At 33.9% G+C, this 19,440-nt stretch overlaps 1 protein-coding gene across 2 annotated transcripts; it reads left to right on the top strand.

Annotated features, from left to right (window-relative positions):
- Positions 1 to 488: 488 nt before the first annotated feature.
- ARHGEF9_3 (guanine nucleotide exchange factor 9) lies at positions 489 to 19,027 on the top strand (the record flags this gene model as incomplete). 2 transcript variants are annotated; one of them, XM_051214230.1, is made up of 12 exons in its annotated part: positions 489 to 3,073; positions 5,270 to 5,962; positions 6,005 to 6,341; positions 7,337 to 7,480; positions 9,613 to 9,691; positions 10,319 to 10,766; positions 11,036 to 11,086; positions 11,797 to 11,927; positions 13,777 to 14,016; positions 14,778 to 14,920; positions 16,769 to 17,012; positions 18,415 to 19,027. In XM_051214230.1, the coding sequence occupies exons 1-6, from the start codon at positions 3,036 to 3,038 to the stop codon at positions 10,360 to 10,362; spliced, it is 1,335 nt and encodes a 444-aa protein (XP_051067382.1). In that variant the 5' UTR covers positions 489 to 3,035. The 2 variants fall into 2 exon arrangements, with proteins under 2 accessions (XP_051067382.1, XP_035587337.1); XM_035731328.2 differs by lacking the exon at positions 10,319 to 10,766 and having other exon boundaries at positions 489 to 2,735; positions 3,014 to 3,073; positions 18,415 to 18,582.
- Positions 19,028 to 19,440: the final 413 nt, after the last annotated feature.

Here is a 19,440-nt window from a genome sequence, read left to right as displayed (position 1 = left end):
AGTGTACTAGACCATTTTTCAAAAATTGGTTACGTCAGTTATCTTACTTACTTACTTACTTACTTACTTACGCCTGTTACTCCCAATGGAGCATAGGCCGCTGACCAGCATTCTCCAACCCACTCTGTCCTGGGCCTTCTTTTCTAGTTCCCTCCAATTCTTGTTCATTTTTCTCATGTCTATTTCCATTTCTCGGCGTAATGTGTTCTTTGGTCTTCCTCTTTTCCTTTGACCTTCAGGATTCCATGTGAGGGCTTGTCTTGTGACGCAGTTGGGTGCTTTCCTCAATGTGTGTCCTATCCACTTCCAGCGCTTCTTCCTGATTTCTTCCTCCACTGGGATCTGGTTTGTTCTCTCCCACAGTAGGTTGTTGCTAATAGTGTCCGGCCAATGGATCTGAAGTATTTTGCGTAGACAATTGTTGATAAACACCTGTATTTTCTGGATGATGGCTTTTGTAGTTCTCCAGGTTTCTGCCCCATACAGTAGAACTGTCTTGACATTTGTATTGAAAATCCTGACCTTGGTGTTGGTTGACAGTTGCTTTGAGTTCCAGATGTTCCTCAGTTGTAAATATGCTGCTCTTGCTTTGCCGATCCGCGCCTTCACATCTGCAAAAAAAAATTATTCAAACGTCAGTTATCTAGTTTAGTGAATTTAGATTCCAAGGTGACCTATCTAGATGTCTGGGCCACCTTTCTCCTAACTATAAATATAGTGATTAACGTTACTGTTTTCAATCAGTTTAGATTGAATGATTATGAATACTAGCTATATGCGCTCAAATACTGTAATAGAATGCTCACAATTTATTGCGTTGTTATACATCGAAAAGTTTAAAAGGGAATGTCACATTTGTTGGTATATTTTCCTCTTTATCTGTTCTTCTATATAGACGAGAGATGAATGTCATAATTCATGCATGGCTGTTGTAAAATAGTTGTAGCAGTTGAACTAATAAAAACGTTTTGTGACCGAGAACAATTGGGAACTACTGATTGTTAATAGCATTTATAAAATATATCAATAAATACTTACAGTTTGAATGCATGTTAAATAGAAATTTGTCGCAGTATTGCATAATCAAGTTCCCAGTTCAGTTTCACGTTCCATTAAAGATTGAATCATTTTCTCTATTTGAATAAAGCATTCTGTTTCAGAAATCTTTATTTCATGAGAGACAGGTTTTATCTCAGATATTTGTTTATATTAATGAATATTAGAAATATTCTTCTTTTAAGTGTCTATTGTTTGCTTACATTAGAACGAAATTGAGTCTTCAACCTATAGACATTTCATTTATTCCTTCGCGTTATTTAAGTATCTTTAGCGGAACTGTTGCTATTGGTGTCTACCGATATTACTAATGTGCTTTACAATGTACCTTTGGTTAGACATCAGTGCTAATAGCTTACAGTTAAAATTTAAACTGCACGATATCATTCTATTCAAAAATCGTCGTCCGAATTCACTTTCAGTCTCATATGTGTATCATATTCCTATTAAATTGTGAATGTTTTGTCTTTTTATGCAAGCTCAAGTGGTGAGATCCAAAATTTATGATACCTAACTGTTCTTTAATTAGTCGCTTATTCGACTTTGCTTTTTATTGTCCTGTTAATATGTCTGCATTTTTATGACTAGATCCTCTGTCATTTTTAATAAATGTCTCATAAAAACACGCTCAAAAGTTCGTATTCATTATTTATATGATTAATTTTTTCACCACATACTTGGGTATAAACTACCCTTGAAGTGTAAAAACATGATACTATTCGGTTGCCTAAGCTGAAGTAGATGGATAGAGGATCAGGTTCACGACATATTGGCCAGAGGTTGAATGCCTTAACCACTAAGTTATCAATTCACTTGTATGTGTGAGATGTGATTAATATACTTATACTGGGAATATCTCATGTGATTGATAGTCTCATCTAAATTTCTTAAATTATATAAACTGATAAAACTTGATAGAAGTTATCAGTATTAGTCGTTAAATCATTCTTTCCTCTTGAATAATTTTCTTAGTTATTTATCACTGAAATACAGTTAATCAGATAAAAATTGAAGATAAAATTAATTATTCCTATGCGATTAATAATAATAATCGTAATCATCATCACTTGTTGTATTTCTTGTTTCAGTGTCTTTTGCTCGCACACACACACTCACATCACATTCTCTTTTCAATTCTTGTTTATCAAAAGTGATCATAGACTTTCTTTTCAATCCCTAATATTCACTTTCCTATTTCTTCACCGTTTTTTTTTGTTGCTAATCCATGTTTCTATTGGTTAATTGTTAATTATAATATCGAGTCATTCACATCTGATATTGTTCACTTTAAACCTTTGTAATATTTTCGCTGTTTGTTATTGCAGAATGGAATGAAATGTTCGCCTCCTTTTTACATTATGATATATATATACCCCAACACATCCATCTACTCATTCTTAAAAATTACGAATGGATTCATTCTCTGATAGACATGATTTCTCATTAGTGGATAGTCGTGAACGTCAACGTCAGCGTAGTGTTAATCAAGCATTTGCCGAGCTCAGATATATCCTACCTACTCATCCACCGGATAAAAAATTAAGCAAACATGAAATTCTACGCCTCAGTATAAAATATATTCATATTTTAGAAACTATTCTCAAGTATCAAGAAGAGGTAGAAGGACGTTTACCTATTTCAAATACATCACATATTTGTACAGCAACAACAACATCATCGTCATCAAAATCCAAATAAACAATCATTTTCAAAATATATACTACTTATAAATATTAAATTAATATAGGATTCTTATGTTCATGTGAATTTATTCTTATTTCCTTTATTTCAATTACTATCAATATTCTGCTGAGAAAACAAATTGTCCTTTCAAAATGATATAGGGAATTATGTGTATAAAATTGTCCTTTCATTCATATAGAACTTAGTTTTGCTATTGTTTCTTTTATATATGTAGTTGTTTTTTTTTAACATTTAAACTAATTTTACATTCCAGACTTGTTATTGTCACTGTTGGAATGTCTTTTCAAACAGATAGTGTAACTCCTTATGATCTGTAAGTTTTAATTTTGTTTATATATATGTGCAAGTAGTTTCTATTTAGACTTTTTTTGTTTTGTTATGATTTCTTTCAATAAATCATTATTTGTTATGTTATTGAAGGTCACTAGAAATCATAAATAGTTGGGTTAAGGATTGAGTTGCCCTGTTGATATTATTATTCAATAAGTTCGAGCCTTCTGCTACCGTACAAAGGCTTGTGTACCAAACTGTTATAGGTCGTAGACTTTGTGATTAGGAGTCATGACATCAATGGGATATCAAATCTGGGCAGTTGGCTAATCATATTGAATACATAACTTAACCATTGAAAGTTCAGTATCAGGATGAATTTCTCATAGTCCCATTAACTATCTGTCTATATACATCTATATACATATAGTTAAATAATTAAAGGCATATCTGAAGTAAAAATGTATTACATTTTAAGATGTATGTGACAAATCACAACTTTCACAGTTTACATCACGGGCTGGTCTTTGTTGAACTACATGTGCGCCACACAAATCTCATTCGATATGTGTGAGGGCTGTGATACTGCCCGGGTGCCCAGACCGAAGCAGGTGGTTTTCTTAGGGGGCCACACCCCGAGCGTTTGACCTAATGGTCTGATCCACAAGGCAGTGGAGCATCGTAAGGAGATGCATTCCCATGGAAGCCGGTGACCAACAATTGGTTCATACGCCATTTGTTCCCGCAGGATACTGGAGCCCATGTGCACCATTGGTTTTGAATCCGGTTAAAGCGCCGGACATTCGCTTTTCGTCCTCTCATTTTCGTAAACAACACCCCCGCCACGAGAAGGCAGTGAGTAGGACTTCCCTGGCAGAGGCTATATACGCGTGGCCGTGTGAGAGCATTTCGAGAGGGAGAGCGGACTCTCCCCACTTTCGGCCGTACCAGGGCATTTGGGGGCCTTTGTTGAACTACTGTTGAAAGCGAGGAAATGCTGGATAGCTGTTTGGTTGTAGTATAGAACTCCTAAAAAGTACTCATCCACGATGTTACTGTGAATCTAACCCAGGGCCTTCCGTCTGGTAGAGAAGGCTTAACCTTTATTCACCTGGGTGGACGTTATTGAAACAGTCCAACATCTCTTGGTTGTCGATAATTTCGTCGCATACGATTAGTATGTCATCTGTGTATCGACAGTAATAATCTAGCTTACTTAGGATGCCTTTTAATGGTACATTTTCTAATTTGGCCACAAAAATATTAATAATAATTTGAAAGATGGTATCATAAATTTGGACAAATAATCTATTCTGTTAATCCTTTATTATTTGTGAATATAGGGTACAGCGCAACCATTAAGGTGTTAAGGATTCGCACAGTTATGGACTAACTCGTAACTAGATAACAAAATAAACATTTAAATATATTACATAAGACATTATGGTGAATGACGCTCTCGGTAATGTAATTGGTTAAGTGAACTGATGCAATTCCATTGGTTCGCTTTGTTTTGTTCTTAGAGAATGATAGAAAAATTTCCAGGTCATTTCTCAGGTACCTTTTTATGTACTCGGTTTTGAGACACGTGTTGAATATATGAACTAGTGATAATACCGAGCTATTAAATTTAAATTAGATGAATCAACTTAATGATTAAGAGCCAAGTTATTTTTATTCACTTAACCATCTATCAGATAACCGTTCATATTAACCTAAAATATTCTACATGTTCACATATGTTGGACATTTGTTGAAAGTTATCTGTTGATTCACGGAAAAATCAATATCATGAAAATAACCCAACAGCCTTGAGCACTAATACTCTGCATTCAAAGTCAATTCATTGAAATTCAGTCAGTCAATAATAACGTAGAACTTCGTACGGACGTACATCAATTCGAATTGCCATACCACATTAGTACAGAGATGCAGTTGTCGATTCAAATCCCATAGTGGTAGAGGTAGTAAAAGTATGAGCAATAATCGGAAAGATTAGGGTTCGGAGATGTTATTTAAAGAGTATAATACAATGAAACAAATGTGGAAAGAGAAAAAAAGGACATGAAGAATTCAAAAGATTGGAATTTAAGAGAACACGATTTTGAGCTGACCTTTTGAACTTACCTATTTGGTTTTATATTTTCTTGTTGTTATGACTACTAATAATCGTAATATAAATTACTGTTCATTATTTAAATTTTAACTGTTACATCAATTTCAAATTTTATTTTTTCAGCGATGAAGTTTCTTCGAATCCAGCTAAGAACAACAATAAAACATTAACTAATAATAGTACTATACAAAATACAATAAGACAAATGAAGTTTAACATTTCAAATTATTTAATCACTAACCGAAATAAATCAAATCAAATTAGATTAAATGATAATATGCATATAAATGATATTACTAATGAATCATCTTCTAAATTATCTCATCAAAATGATTCGGAATTTCTCAATACCGGATTTACTTTAATTGCTTATACATTTCTACTTCAAATGATTTTACATATCATGACATTTTTATTGAATAGTCTTTCTTATCGTTATTTGGATACAGCTAGTTTAGGCTTAGTCAATGTTCGACTTGGTTTATTTTATTCAACATTGATATTTACTTCAAGAGAAGCATTTCGTCGTGCATGTCTTAGTCGTGGTGGTCAAGTAGTCAATAGTAACGATAATAATAATAATAATAATAATAATAATAATAATAATAATAATAATAATAATCGAAAATCAACTGAATCATTATCAAATGCAAATGTTACTACAATAATTGATTCTACAAATGAAGATTTTGTTGATGTTTCTCAGTTGATTAAAAGTTGTAAGCATGAAATTAATCAAGATGGTCATACTTCAATTCAGTGTAGTTTACAATATAAAGAACAATTGTATGGAATTTTAAATCTTGCTTGGCTAGTGTAAGTTTAATTATATTGTAATAAATAATTTCAAAATTTTAGACTTCCAATTGGTTTCATCATTGTAATACTATTGAGTTTTGTGTGGATTTATATCTTACCATCTCCAAGTAATCTAATTAATGAGTCAAATTCTGAATTAAATTTAACATCGTCAATTATTGAACAACGTTACATCCTCTGTATCATGATATACGCTTTATCTGGTCTTTTTGAATTAGCTACTGAACCATTATGGCTTATTTGTCAATTATCTCATGAAGTTCGTGCAAGAATTTTCATTGAAGCTTTTGCTAATACTGCTCGTTCAATTGGAATACTATTTGCAATATTTACTGTACCATCCCAGTATGCCATTTATTCACTTAGTATACCTCAAGTAAGTTTTATGTATTAACAGTTATCATATTATTTGTTTATGTTGTAGTAAATGAGAATTCAGGTGGGGTAAATCAATTACTTCTACACACTACTTACATCTGTCAGCATAAGTAGCATGTACCATAGTATAGGTACAATTTTTCGTTTTTACATTTAAACATTCATGCAATCATCAGAACATCATTTATTTTAGTCAAGAGTATCATTATGGTTTCAGTTAAATGGTCGCTGAAATTGATATGCGAACTGAACTATTACGATTGTCGGTTACAAAATTTACTAAACAATCAATCGCATCGTAGGACAAACAATAAACTGTACTTTGTTTATAAAAACTTTCAAGCATTTAAATATTCATGTATGTTTCGGTATGTTAGCTAACCTCTACATTCGGCAGGGACATTTTGTGAATTTCTGGCCAGTAATTCGATTGTCATGTTAGGTCATTTTCCTTGTTCACTATGGATGTTTCTAAGCATAAAAAAGGAAATGGACTAATTATATTGTTTCATGACATGGATAGTATTTTGACTGATGAACTTTAAACTTTGTAAAATAACGTGTTTATAACCTCAGTTCATTTGTTTATGGAACATACTATATATGATCATAATATTTACCTCTATCTGGGTGTATATTTGTGTACTGTATTCTTATTTCGAAGATAATTGTAGCTAGTATTAGTATTAAAGTTTGTAAATATCGTTGGACTTTTTAGCTGGCAACATGGGTTGATCTTAGACAAACATTACAAACCAGAAAACATTTGATTGCTGTTTCGTTGTAGTTTATGGGGGGTACTCAATAGTACATATCCACGACTACACCAGGGGTCAAATTCGGGACCTTCAGGTCTCGTGACGAGCATTGTGGATGTGTAATACCCAGGAGTCCCGTTTAATGTAGTAAAAAATTTGTACTTATATATGAACCGTAGACAAGGATGTTCTAGTGCCTTTTCAATCCATCATTTTCGGTTTTGATTTTTTTTAGCTTCTTCATGGTTCAACATTGTTCATAAGTTACTTATTGTATTTTCAATATGGTATACCACGTTCAACATCAAATAACGAATTGAAACTTAAAGGAATCACAGGAATCGCTTCGTTAAAAGATATTTTACCAAGTTATTTTCGGGTTAGTTCATATTTCTGCGTTTATATTATTTAGGCAAATGAAGAAAACTCAGTGAAAGAACTTTCTTGTCGACAAAATCATTTACTTAAGCTATACACTCGTATTGACAGTTACTTGACGTATATTTGAGTCCATCGGTGGATAGGAAGACATCACATCGTAAATAGATCCGAAATTTAAAATATCAAAATGAGGTTGCGTAATGATCGAGAGGTCAGAGAAGAGTAGGAGGATGAACATAACTTACGGTTAGAATTGTGTGATAATTGTCCATGTGACAGAGATGAAGACAAAATGAAAAAAACATAAGGGTCATAATAATAACTAAATAATAGTCATGAAAAATTGTTATTGGATAAAAATAACTGATTACGGTTTAAAATTACAAAACACTAATTTAAAGAAAAAAACATAACCAAAAGATACTGGAGAAGAGAATTAGGACCAAGGGACGATGAAGGGTTAGACGTATTGCTTTTGCATTCAGAGTTCTGGTTTCAATTGGTGAATTGCGAACTCCTCAGTAGTCCATGAGTTTTAGATTTGGCCTCCCTTCGATCCAGTTCTTTTTACCGTGTAGATTGTTTTGAAGGACAGTTTCTTTGGAGTAACGTGCGCAGAGTTGAAGTGCTTCTGTGTTGAGCTAGTGATCGTTCTGTATTTTTGCTTTAAAAGCCACAACGAGTAGTGCTCTAAAATGCGTCATCTATTGTGTCATGAGAGCATATTCGCCTAATTCTCGAGGGTAAAGGGTGAATTAGGTTTCTCTTCTTATTCAGTGGAACTCTGCTATGGAATTCGTGTACTGACTACTTCAGAGTTGCTTTCTATGTTTAGATCTTCGTAAGAACTCACCGAGCGTTCTTTTTAACAGGAAATCAAGAAAATGAAATTTCTCGTTCATCTCTGCTTTAATGGTAATCTAATTGCGTAATGACAATAATTGAATTCATCCAAGATTTCATTGAGATCCAGATTTTCTTCGCAAATAATAAGTGTCATCCACATATATGTCTCATATAAATGAAACTTCTTAATTATTGGTTTAAATACCTTATTTTACAGATTGAATATTAAACTGATGGATTTGCAGTGTGTTCACCACAGGGCCTCCTCTTGGCTGATAGTTTCATGGGCTGACTGAATCAGTAAAGATTATTACACCATTATATAGAAGTAGTTATACAACACCACTGATATGTAGCTTTTTTCCACTTTTAAACCTGGTCAAAATCATTTAACTGCTGACTGTACCAGGTTTGTAATGATAGTCATGCTTTTCTAACGGAAAACCCAACATTGCCCCAGTTATATTTCCTTCTCGCAAACTGAGGAATGGTCTAGAAAAAATCGACCCTTAAAATAGCCCATCGTTTGCTCCTCAGAGCTAATACAGCAAATCTTACTTATAAGCTGCTATACGAAACCGGGCCCTTGCAATTGTTTAATTTGTTCTATGGTATTACTACCTGGTCAACAAAACTTCCAATTCTAATTTAATCCCAAAACGATTCAACCCATCAGTTCTATTTAGCGATTTTCATTTGCCCGCTTATCATAGCAAACGTTAAATGCATTGTATTACTTAAACTGATAATCAAAGTTGCCTATAATAAGTTTATCTGGTCCGGACTAACGCGACATCCTATATCAATGGTTGGAGACGCTAGACAAAATTGTTTAAAATTACCCACAATGTCACAAATCTATTCACATTTTATATTCTTCTAGATCGCTACTTCCAATATTCTCTTTTTGAGCTAAACTCTGTGTTCAATCTTTCTTATCTATCTTAGCTGCTGCATTTTTTATTCGTTCGCTATTTGTTTCTTTAAGTTTATCTCTTAGTGCTAATTTCTTATGTCAACTTGGGTCAACACAAATCTGTGCCGGGCTCTACGTTGATTATGAGTGACTATAATAAATTCGAGTCTAAAGACTAATTTTCTTAGTTATAGAAAATTAGGCTGTCATAGTAGTACTTAACAGTACCTGAATCTATTTCTAGACTAATTTTGGAATTAGAAGAAAGTCACTATCGTTTCTCTTCGATTCAAAACTATCTATGTTAATATTAATTACCTACAAAATGTAACTAATTACATTTCTTTTGATTTTTTACACCATGAAAGTATTCTATCGATCGACAAGGCCTACAACTTGTAAAGAACTTTTTTGGTCAGTGTATACTGAAACAACTTTTAACAGAAGGTATGCAAATATTTTGTATGTTTAATATGAAGTAAGAAGTGTTAACGTTGATATTATTTAAAATTCCTCAGACAGTTTCTTTCGAGGTGGCAACATATTTGTTAGTTGACTGTGGTACTACTCAGTTGCCCGAACCAAAGGAGGCATTTTACTTGAAGGGACTACTCCCCGATCCTCTCATCTGGAGGTTTGATTCACAAGACACTAGAGTGACGTCAGAGGATGCAGTCCCGTGGTAGCAGTGATCAAAATATGTATGTACTCCACTGGTTTGTAGTCAGGTTTTTTCAACTCCCCTACTTAAACTATCCGTACCCACTAACCTAGTTTAAGCTCCTGACATCCACTCTTCATCCCCTAACTTTCATCAAAAGCACCGATTGCTACGTGAAGATAGTGAGTAGAGCAGAACCTCTGTGATAGGAACTATAAATCTCCGTTCACATGGGGCATTTCGAGGTGGAAAAAGAACTCTTTCCACCCTCATCTGTACCAGATTATTTTGAGGTTATTCGCATTCATAAAGCTAACACAAATCACCTATGTACAGATGCATGTAACAGTCTATACACTACTTAGTTATTATAAATACAAAATAAAAATTGGATATATTTGTCTGTTTTTTAGATCAAGTCTCAACTTTGTCAGTATGGGGTTTTAAAGATTGCTAATTCTCGTTGAATTCATGAATTAATCTGAGTTAGAACACCATATAAATCTGGGAACACTAGACGACCGTTTCTTCCTAATATGGGACTCCTCGTCATTGTGCATCCAAGAGTCCACGCAAGCGAATCGATTTCTGCAAACGCTTAAGCTCTAAATCACTGAGCCGGTATTCAACGATATTAATGTTTAACATCGATCAATCCAAATCTCAACTTGTTGGTAGAGTGGTATTTTAGTTATTAAAATACTCGAGTTTCACCCTCCGACCAATAAGTCACACGTATTTGAACCCACTTGGTCCACTTCTGTTTTTACAGATGATTAGCACAACTAAGCATCACAATAAAAAATATCGTACGTCATGAAGAAGGACCTAACATACCTAGTGATCAGTCAATTGTAAATAGTAAGTGAATGTTTAACGTATGGACAGTTAATTTGCGTCATCAAGTTTCAGCATTGAAATTAAATTCTCGTCTTGTTGATTTGAAAATTCATTACCTCTGGATCAGTTTAATAATTGCTGAACTGTTTTACTTTCGTTCTAACTTTGTATTTATAAAAATATTTTCACCAAATAAGCTAATTAATTATTTTGATTAGGCAAAATAAAAATCCAACTTTCCTTGGTGCTAAACTCACGTTGATTTCAACTTCTTTTGTTGGTCTATTCAGGTGAAAGATATTTAATCAGTGCGTTCCATCTGATAAGTTTCACTGATCAGGGTAAGTAGTAATTTTAATTTGTATAGGAAACATATATGTGTCCTTTATTTTGGAATTATTTTATCGATGGTTCGCACAAATTTTATTGAACCATTAGTGTCCAATAATTAGACAATTTAACTTTTGATCAGTAGGATTCAATACTCCTATTCTGTTTAATCTAATGAGTAAAAATTAAAATTTATAACGTTTTGGAGCGTAGTATAAGACACTTCTTCGGTGCAGATCAATAACAGACTTAAATGAGCACAAGTTTAAACAGTATTACGATCAGCATCATAATGGGTCATTTTTGCTCGAGGCGATTCCATGTGAGATATCAACATGGGCGTCATATCCCACTGTATTTATGAATTTTATATCCTTGTGTGGCCATACATACATAGGGAGGAGTAATCATGATTTGTGAACTACGGTGTCTGAACATGTAACTAAATGGCTGCGGAAACAAATAAAATCAAATGATGCTATAAGGGTAGATGACAAACATCTATCTTCCTTCTAAGCTGAGATGGATGGTGGCTAGCAGTGGAATCTTCGATACTCATTTAATCGTATTTGAGATTCATCAGCTGGATGTATCTGCATCCCAGTGTTGATGCTCAACACGGGACTCGAGCCCAGTGAAGCAAAGGCCCTAAATTTTCAGTAATGATGATTTGGGCTGCATTACTTCCCCTAAACTATGTCGATTTTCTTCTCCTCTCTAGGTATATATGATCTCGTCAATAATTTGGGCTCTTTAGCGGCTCGTCTACTTTTCTTACCATTGGAAGAAAGTTGTCATTTTATGTTTAGTCAATGTATTCAAAGAGATGTCTCTCCAAGTAAACAAGACAAAGTAAGTTCCCATTCATACTGTGTATATTTTGTGATGTTTAATTGAATTCTTACTATGTAGAATAATATGAATTGGATACGAATAGGTAAATAGGGATGAATGCTAAATAAATTTCTCAAAGTGTTTACAAGTGTTACAACAATAATGATGACAATAATGGTAATAATAATAATAATAATAATAATAATTATTATTATTATTATTATTATTATTATTATTATTATTATATGTGTGAATAAGATGAGTTTAAACTATAAAATTGAACATTGATCAGACTGCTTCACCATGTCATAAAAATGGTTATCAACTAAGTTAGCTCAGATGTTGACCAAGGTAAAAGGTATGGATTTTAATAGCCCTATATCTGACTTCACTTAAATCATATGGATGATTGTTATTGAAATATACAATCATTGACTTAAATTGCGCCTAGTGTATAACGGAATTAAATAAGTCAAATACGAGAATGGATTTCGAATACGTGCATTTCATACAATCGTTGATTGGAAAGCGATGCAAAACAAAGTGACTCTCAGTGAAGAAGGCGATTGAGCCAACTCGGTTTAACCAAGCGTGAATCGATATTTATAGTCAGACCAAAAATAAGTTACAGGCATGTGATGATTAGGATAAGAAATACACACACATACGCCAATATAAAAACAGTCAAGGTTGATAGAAGAATAATTAAAAGTGAATTTATTAAAAAGAATATTCTTCGTTCATCTATCTCTTTTTTTGTTAATATGATATAATTTTTTCAGCGATTGAATTCTTGCTAATAACAGGGTTTACTTTGTGTCAATGTTTTGATGTTGACCGGATAGAGTTCTAGCCATTGCTTATTCAGTTCAGGCTGAACTTCGAATATGGCGATTGAGACATTTCCTACTAATCATCACTAGTAGGTAAATGGATAACATACTGGGAGATACTCGAATACGTTTACTTCTGTATCTTTGTTGTTCGGTTTTGTTGAAATAGAAATTGTTTTTTTCTAGTTAAGGGATACCAGACGGTAGAAAAATGCAACATGTAGAGATAATTTTAAATCTTGAAGATGATTTTTGTCGTGACCTATATGAATTTAGAAAATTTGTAGACTATCGGGTTTTTAATCAGTTGGTTGGGGGTAAGTCTTGCAACTTTTATTTATGGATGACCTTTGAGCGATACTAAATTAACCTTGAAAACGTCAAAGAATTATAGAATTCCAAATAGGGGGTATGAATTAGCCTCAGAAATTAGGATTAGGAGCTTGGCGTTAATGTTTTGATCATATCGGCTATCATACCAAAATGCTAGATTAAGTAGTATTTCTTGCCGATTACATCCAAACACTGAACATTCTAACTTAGTGCACTCGGTGTCGAGTCATTTACACTAATGACTATATTGGAACTTTGCCGAAAGGATTTAATCCACCCTGAAGGAGGACTAAAGAAACATCACTCTAACCACCACTCAGAGATCAATCAATTGTATTTATGTCTTTTCAAGTTACCTAGTATGGTAACCGAAAAGGGTTTTCATAATCTGAGCAGTATGATAATTTCCGTGATACATATTATTTTTATTCAATGTTGCGTTATACTATTTTTAAGATTAAGAATAAAACATAACGTCTGTGATATCTATGATCATCTCATTTACTAGTGTACCACATCTCTGTACGTACAAGTTTTGGGTGATGTATTTTAAACCGAGTTTCTAAACTGATGAGTAGGGCTTATTAACCTAATTTGCCCGAACCGAAGTTGATAGAGCTGTAACTCGAATCTACTTGTTGGTCAGACTTATACATAACTATAAATTTTAATTGATCCGTCTTGTTCTCTCTAATTTGCAGAAATTACTTATGGATGCATTTCGTATGCTTAAAACAGCTTTACGTATTTCAAGTCTTATAGCCTGGATTGGTGTAACTTTTGCTCAAGCTAATTCTCGTTTATTATTAATGACTTACGCCGGGCATAGATTAGCTAATAATTATGTAGCGGTCAATTTATTACAATTATATTCTGCTTATGTTTTGTTACTTGCATGGAATGGTTCGACTGAAGCGCTGTTGAATTCCGCAATGTCAACAGTAAGTTTCGCATGTTTTATTATATATGTATATCGTTCTTATTTGAAAAAAGAAACGTATTAATACAGTTCACTTCGTTCTGTTAACAAAATGTTTAGCTCAAATCACTGATATGACTTTCTCTTCGGACTACTGAATTTCAAGCTCGATAGGTAGTGGTTACTGTGTATCCATGACTTATACTTACCCAATCACCACCGACGCACAATGTTAGCTGACATAAGATTAGGTTGAAAGAAGCGAATATAGGAGACTAAATCCCAAACCTATTGTCCTTTAAGGAAGTCATTAACCACTATTGGGCAACCGCTACTACTAACCAAGTCCCCTTTTTGTTTTATCTATCTCAACTTATTTGATGTTCGGAGAGTTTCAAAATTTTCCTCGTCAAAGTTTTTAGAGTCACAGAAACTCCATGGAACGTCTTATCTAATCAGCGTTGAATACTCATCACAAAGGCATCTAGAAAATACATAATTGCGTACCACGATTTGGATTAAATATTCCCATATACCGCTACTATATTTAGTATGGTTCCGGAGACCCAAGGTCGTGTGCAACTCTATAAATACCCTCGCTTTTTTGTGCATAAGCTAAGTTTGAAGTAAAGCTTTTATTTGTAGTTCGCGGCTTATTTCTAGTGTTCCAGTTGACATGTACAAGTAGATGAGGTTATAGGGACCGGCTAAGAAGACAGTTTAGGCGTATCAGTAGGAAGGCTTATCACTTTATTTAATAACTACCACTTTTTTATTTCACAGGATGAAGTTTTACGTCACAATCAACGATTAGTAATATTTTCTATAATATTTCTCAGCGCAAATTGGTTTCTTGTCCCAATATTCAATGTATACGGTTTTGTACTGGCCAATTGTATTAATATGACTACTCGTATTTTATATAGGTAATAAAATGAATGTTGTGTGTTTTTAAAGTGTTTTTTATTAAATTATGTTTAGTCCCTGTTCTCACATGACCAGGCGTATACAGCCACTCTCAGGGAAGTCCTACTCACTGACTACTCGCGACGGGGTGTTGTTTACGGAATTGAGAGTACGGAAAGCGAATGTCTGGCGCTATAACTAGGTTGGTTGTGGATACGGAGAATCCACCTAAGGGAGTGGTAAAACCCTGATTCCAAACCAATGGTTCACATGAGCTTCAGGATCCTAAGGAATTAAATGGAGTATGAACCTGTTGTTGGTCACCGGCTACCATGGGACTGCATCTCCTTACGTCGCTCCACTGCCTTGTGGATTAGATCTTTAGGCCAAAGTCTCGGGGTGTGGTCCTCTAAGAAAACCACCTGCTTCTCTTTGGGTACCCAGGTAGTATCCCAGCCCTCAAACAAACCGAATGATTGATGTGGAGCATATGTATTTGGTGCCTTCTTGTACCAATATTTATATGTTCAAATAAGTATATAAATTTAATCTAAATTGTGAATTTGAAGCAACTCGTATCTAGCCAGAAGGTAATTTATGTGTTAAGGGAGCCCATAGAGTAGTTTGAGTGATGAGAGCTGTAGGACAAGAGTACAAAAGAAAAAGTGAGCTGACGACCTAGCAAGCTCACGAAATGCACCTACATTTAATAAGGAAAATAATACATATAAATCAACAACCAACACAATCTGGAAATCGAAACTATAAGCAGATAAAGTGGAGTTTTTCACCAGCTAAAAATTTATAGTGGTTTACGGGATATGAGATAATCGTCACAAAACATATTAGATGCTGGTCACACATTGTCTACAATTACCTGAACATGGAATTATGGACTATTGAATATCAAGTCACTGGTCTAATGGTACTGCACTAACTGGCAATCTTCAAGGATATGAATTCAGTCCTTGATAAATCATTGGCAACCAGATGATATCATCGATTTTCACATTCTAATTGTGCAATTCAAAGCAGAGTACATAAACATATATTATTGGTATACAAGTTGAATCATCCATATCGTAAGTGATTATACTATTGAAGAGTTCAGTATTATTAGGTTGAAAAAGTTTTCCAATACGTCCTAGCGTTTAATGGTTGTCCAGCTAAAGATATTTTGATGACTTACACTTGTTACCCCTCGTGGAGGAGCATAGGTCGCCGATCAGGATTCTCCACCGAACTCTGTCCTGGGTAATCATTTCCAGTTGTTTCTAATTGCTATTCATTCATTTGATGTCTGCCTCCTGACGCAATGTGTTCCTTAGTCTTCCTCTTTTCCTTTTACTTTCGGGATTCCAAGTTAGGGCTTTCTTCATGATGCAGTTTGGTGGTTTCTGCGATGTTCTTCCTATCCACATCCAGCGTCTTTTCCTAATTCCCTCTTTAGCTGGAGGTTGGTTTGTTTTTTGCCTCAATGGGTCTTTGCTGATTATATCCGACCAACGGACATTGAGTATCTTGCGTAGACCATCGTTTTTGATGAGGTGAACTAAAACCATTTGAACTGATATATATATAGTCGATGTGCTAGAATAGTAGCTTAGTGGTTAAGGCGTTCAACTCCCAGCCAATAAGTTGTAAGTTCGGACCTCGGTCCACCTACTTCGGTTTAGACGGCCGAATAGCATCATTTCCTTTTACACTTCAACACTTCAACGGTGGTTCATACCCAAGTATCTGGTGAAAAAGTTATATATATATATATATATATATATATATATATATATATATATATATATATATACCCCTATGTTTCGCTACTAATATTGATTCTGTTTCTTATTTGATGATTATTCTTTTGACAGTGTTTATTATATTAACAATTTTTTGGCAAAAATTGATGAACCAACGAATATTGAAAAACAAAACAACTTGGATGATGATAATGATAGCAGCTGCAGTAGTAGTGATAAATCATCGACCTTCGTTGTGTTATCAAACTGTGAAATGGAAAAATTCTCAAATATTTCATTATTATCATTAATGTTTCCATCATATAGTGAAATGTGCATTCTATCCATTTCACTTGTATGTACTTTAATTTCACAAGTAAGATTATAGTTGTTTGTTTCTTTTTTTCTTTCTTTTACCTCTATTGGTATTATTGTACATTTGTTTATTGATTTTTATGTTTAAAAAAGGTCATAGTAATTTTCAGGTTGTATTCGTCACAGATTGATCTCAATCGAGGTATCATTGAGAAATAAGAAATGAACATTTGTTTCTCCCCAGTATGGGACTCCTATGTACTGCATACATGTCGCCCCCATCAGGGATCGAACTCAGAATTGTTGTGTATCATGAAGAAAGCCTAGTCATTACAACCATTGAATTGGTGTTCAATTGTACACTTCTAACTCTAATCAGTTTTTTGATACATTGTGAAGAACATCGAATAGCAATTTTTTCACTCTAAATATATTTGGACTTTATTAGTCATGACTTTTGTCTATTACTCCTTGGTTTTCTTTGATATTTCAACTCAGATCAATCTGTAAAATTACCAAGATGAAAACCAAAGCTACATAAGTAGTATTAGTAATAGTAAGAAAAGATTAAACAGAATGTAATTCAAGTGGAATAAATTTTTAGAATAAAAATATATTATGATCGTGAAATTCAGGATCTATGGCAGACGATTAGTGAATGCATTTACACCATTATGACCGATTTTGAGGGATTTCACCCAATGTATCCAATCACTGGTCACGGTTATGGTGCCGACTCCAACCAGGTAGTCTGAATCTACCGAAATGGCTAACTTCGACAGTTAGTGACTTGATTGAATGATACCACGTCTTGGTTTGGCTACCTATAGCTTTCTTCCAACCTACTCTGATTTCTATTATTTTATTTAAACACATAAACATTGGTACAAGATGGCACCAAATACATATGCTCCACACTAATCATTCGATTTGTGTAAGGGATTGGGTAATACCGGGATGCTCAAACCGAGGCAGGTGGTTTTCTTAGGAGACTCTACACTCCGAGACTTTGACCTAAAGATCTAATCCACAAAGCAGTGGAGCAACGTAATGAGATTCAGTCCCATGGTAGCCTATGGTAGTCTATTTGTATGAATAGGATCGTGAAGATTTTTGAGTTTCGCTGAAGTCATAAACTGATCAATGCTAGACCATCGTTAAAGACATGAAAGGACTTCAGTTAAACATTAACACCGTTAAGTACCGCGTAAGTGGCCTAGAGGATAGGCGTTCTCGCGAGGTCGAAGGTCCCGGGTTCAATTCCCATCTACTGAGTCCTGTTTGTGCACTGTTTGAAATACGATACTATAAAGAAATGGTCGTCCAGTGCTTTCAGTTTCCCAATGATGGTCTGATATTGATCGATTCATGATTTCAATGAAATCTCTGTCTTCTGTTATACTTTGCCAATTTTCATTTAATTTTCTTGCTTTGTTTTTTTTTACTGCTTTAATTCTTTCTAGTACTTTTTCTGTTGTTCTTTTGGCATTCTATGGATGATATTACATGGTACAATTACATTCGGATTCTTATTCATCACATTAATAATAATTTATTACAAAGAAGTTGATATTCTACAACTTATTCAAAATCGTTTACCATCTTTATTACAATACAAAAAATCACAATAAATCCCAGTTATTAATCATACTCTTTCATTTGTAATGTTCCTTATTTCAAATAAATGCTTTAATTCAATGCTTCTATAGTCTTTCACAGTTTATATTTCTTTGTTGAGTTCATTCAATATCTTGTTGAATAGTTAAAAAGAAAAGTACTTATGCTGTTGTAATAATTATTTTAAAATGTGTTTAAATTATACTTTTTTTTGATGGAGTTTTGTTTTCTGAGCTGGATGGTTTAGTCTAGGAGCATTCATCGTTATTCTGAACAATATCATTATCTACCTGAAGTATGTTCTGATGATGTTGTTCAGAAGAACTATGAAAGCTCCATGATTAAACCATCCATCTCGAAGAATAAAACTTCATCAAAATCATCCATCTGAGCTACAAATCTCCACTTTTTTGTGCTTTAACTGTATATAAATATAATTTCATGAAAATTAATATCATTCCATTAAAAAACTTAATTTGTTTAGCTTTCTTGTCAAACTATGAATGCATGGATCGATAATGACGCATAAACCTCCCTTAAATTGATTAACATTCATAAGTCTTATATGCTTTAAAATTGAATTGTTATGCTCAACTGGCCTTGAGAACTTTCAACCAATCAGGAATGAGCAAATGTGCATGAATAAAACATTGTACGAAACACAATTATTTACGAGTGCATCATTGAGTGCGAGTGTACTATAATGACGGCCTTAAGAGACGTTAAATAACCTTGAACCTGATCAGATAGCCAATCAGGATGCAGCTTTTGTGGAAAAAAAACTGGAAGATTTACGCAGATTTCAGGATTTTAACGTCATTATTTGATTTTGTTAGGGGATACCATCGGTAAATTAGGCTGGAAATCTTGAT

The sequence above is a fragment of the Schistosoma haematobium genome, chromosome 2 (assembly GCF_000699445.3).
Source record: "Schistosoma haematobium chromosome 2, whole genome shotgun sequence".
In the NCBI taxonomy this organism is placed as follows: Eukaryota; Metazoa; Platyhelminthes; class Trematoda; order Strigeidida; family Schistosomatidae; genus Schistosoma; species Schistosoma haematobium.
This window is presented reverse-complemented; position numbering and strand designations above follow the sequence as displayed.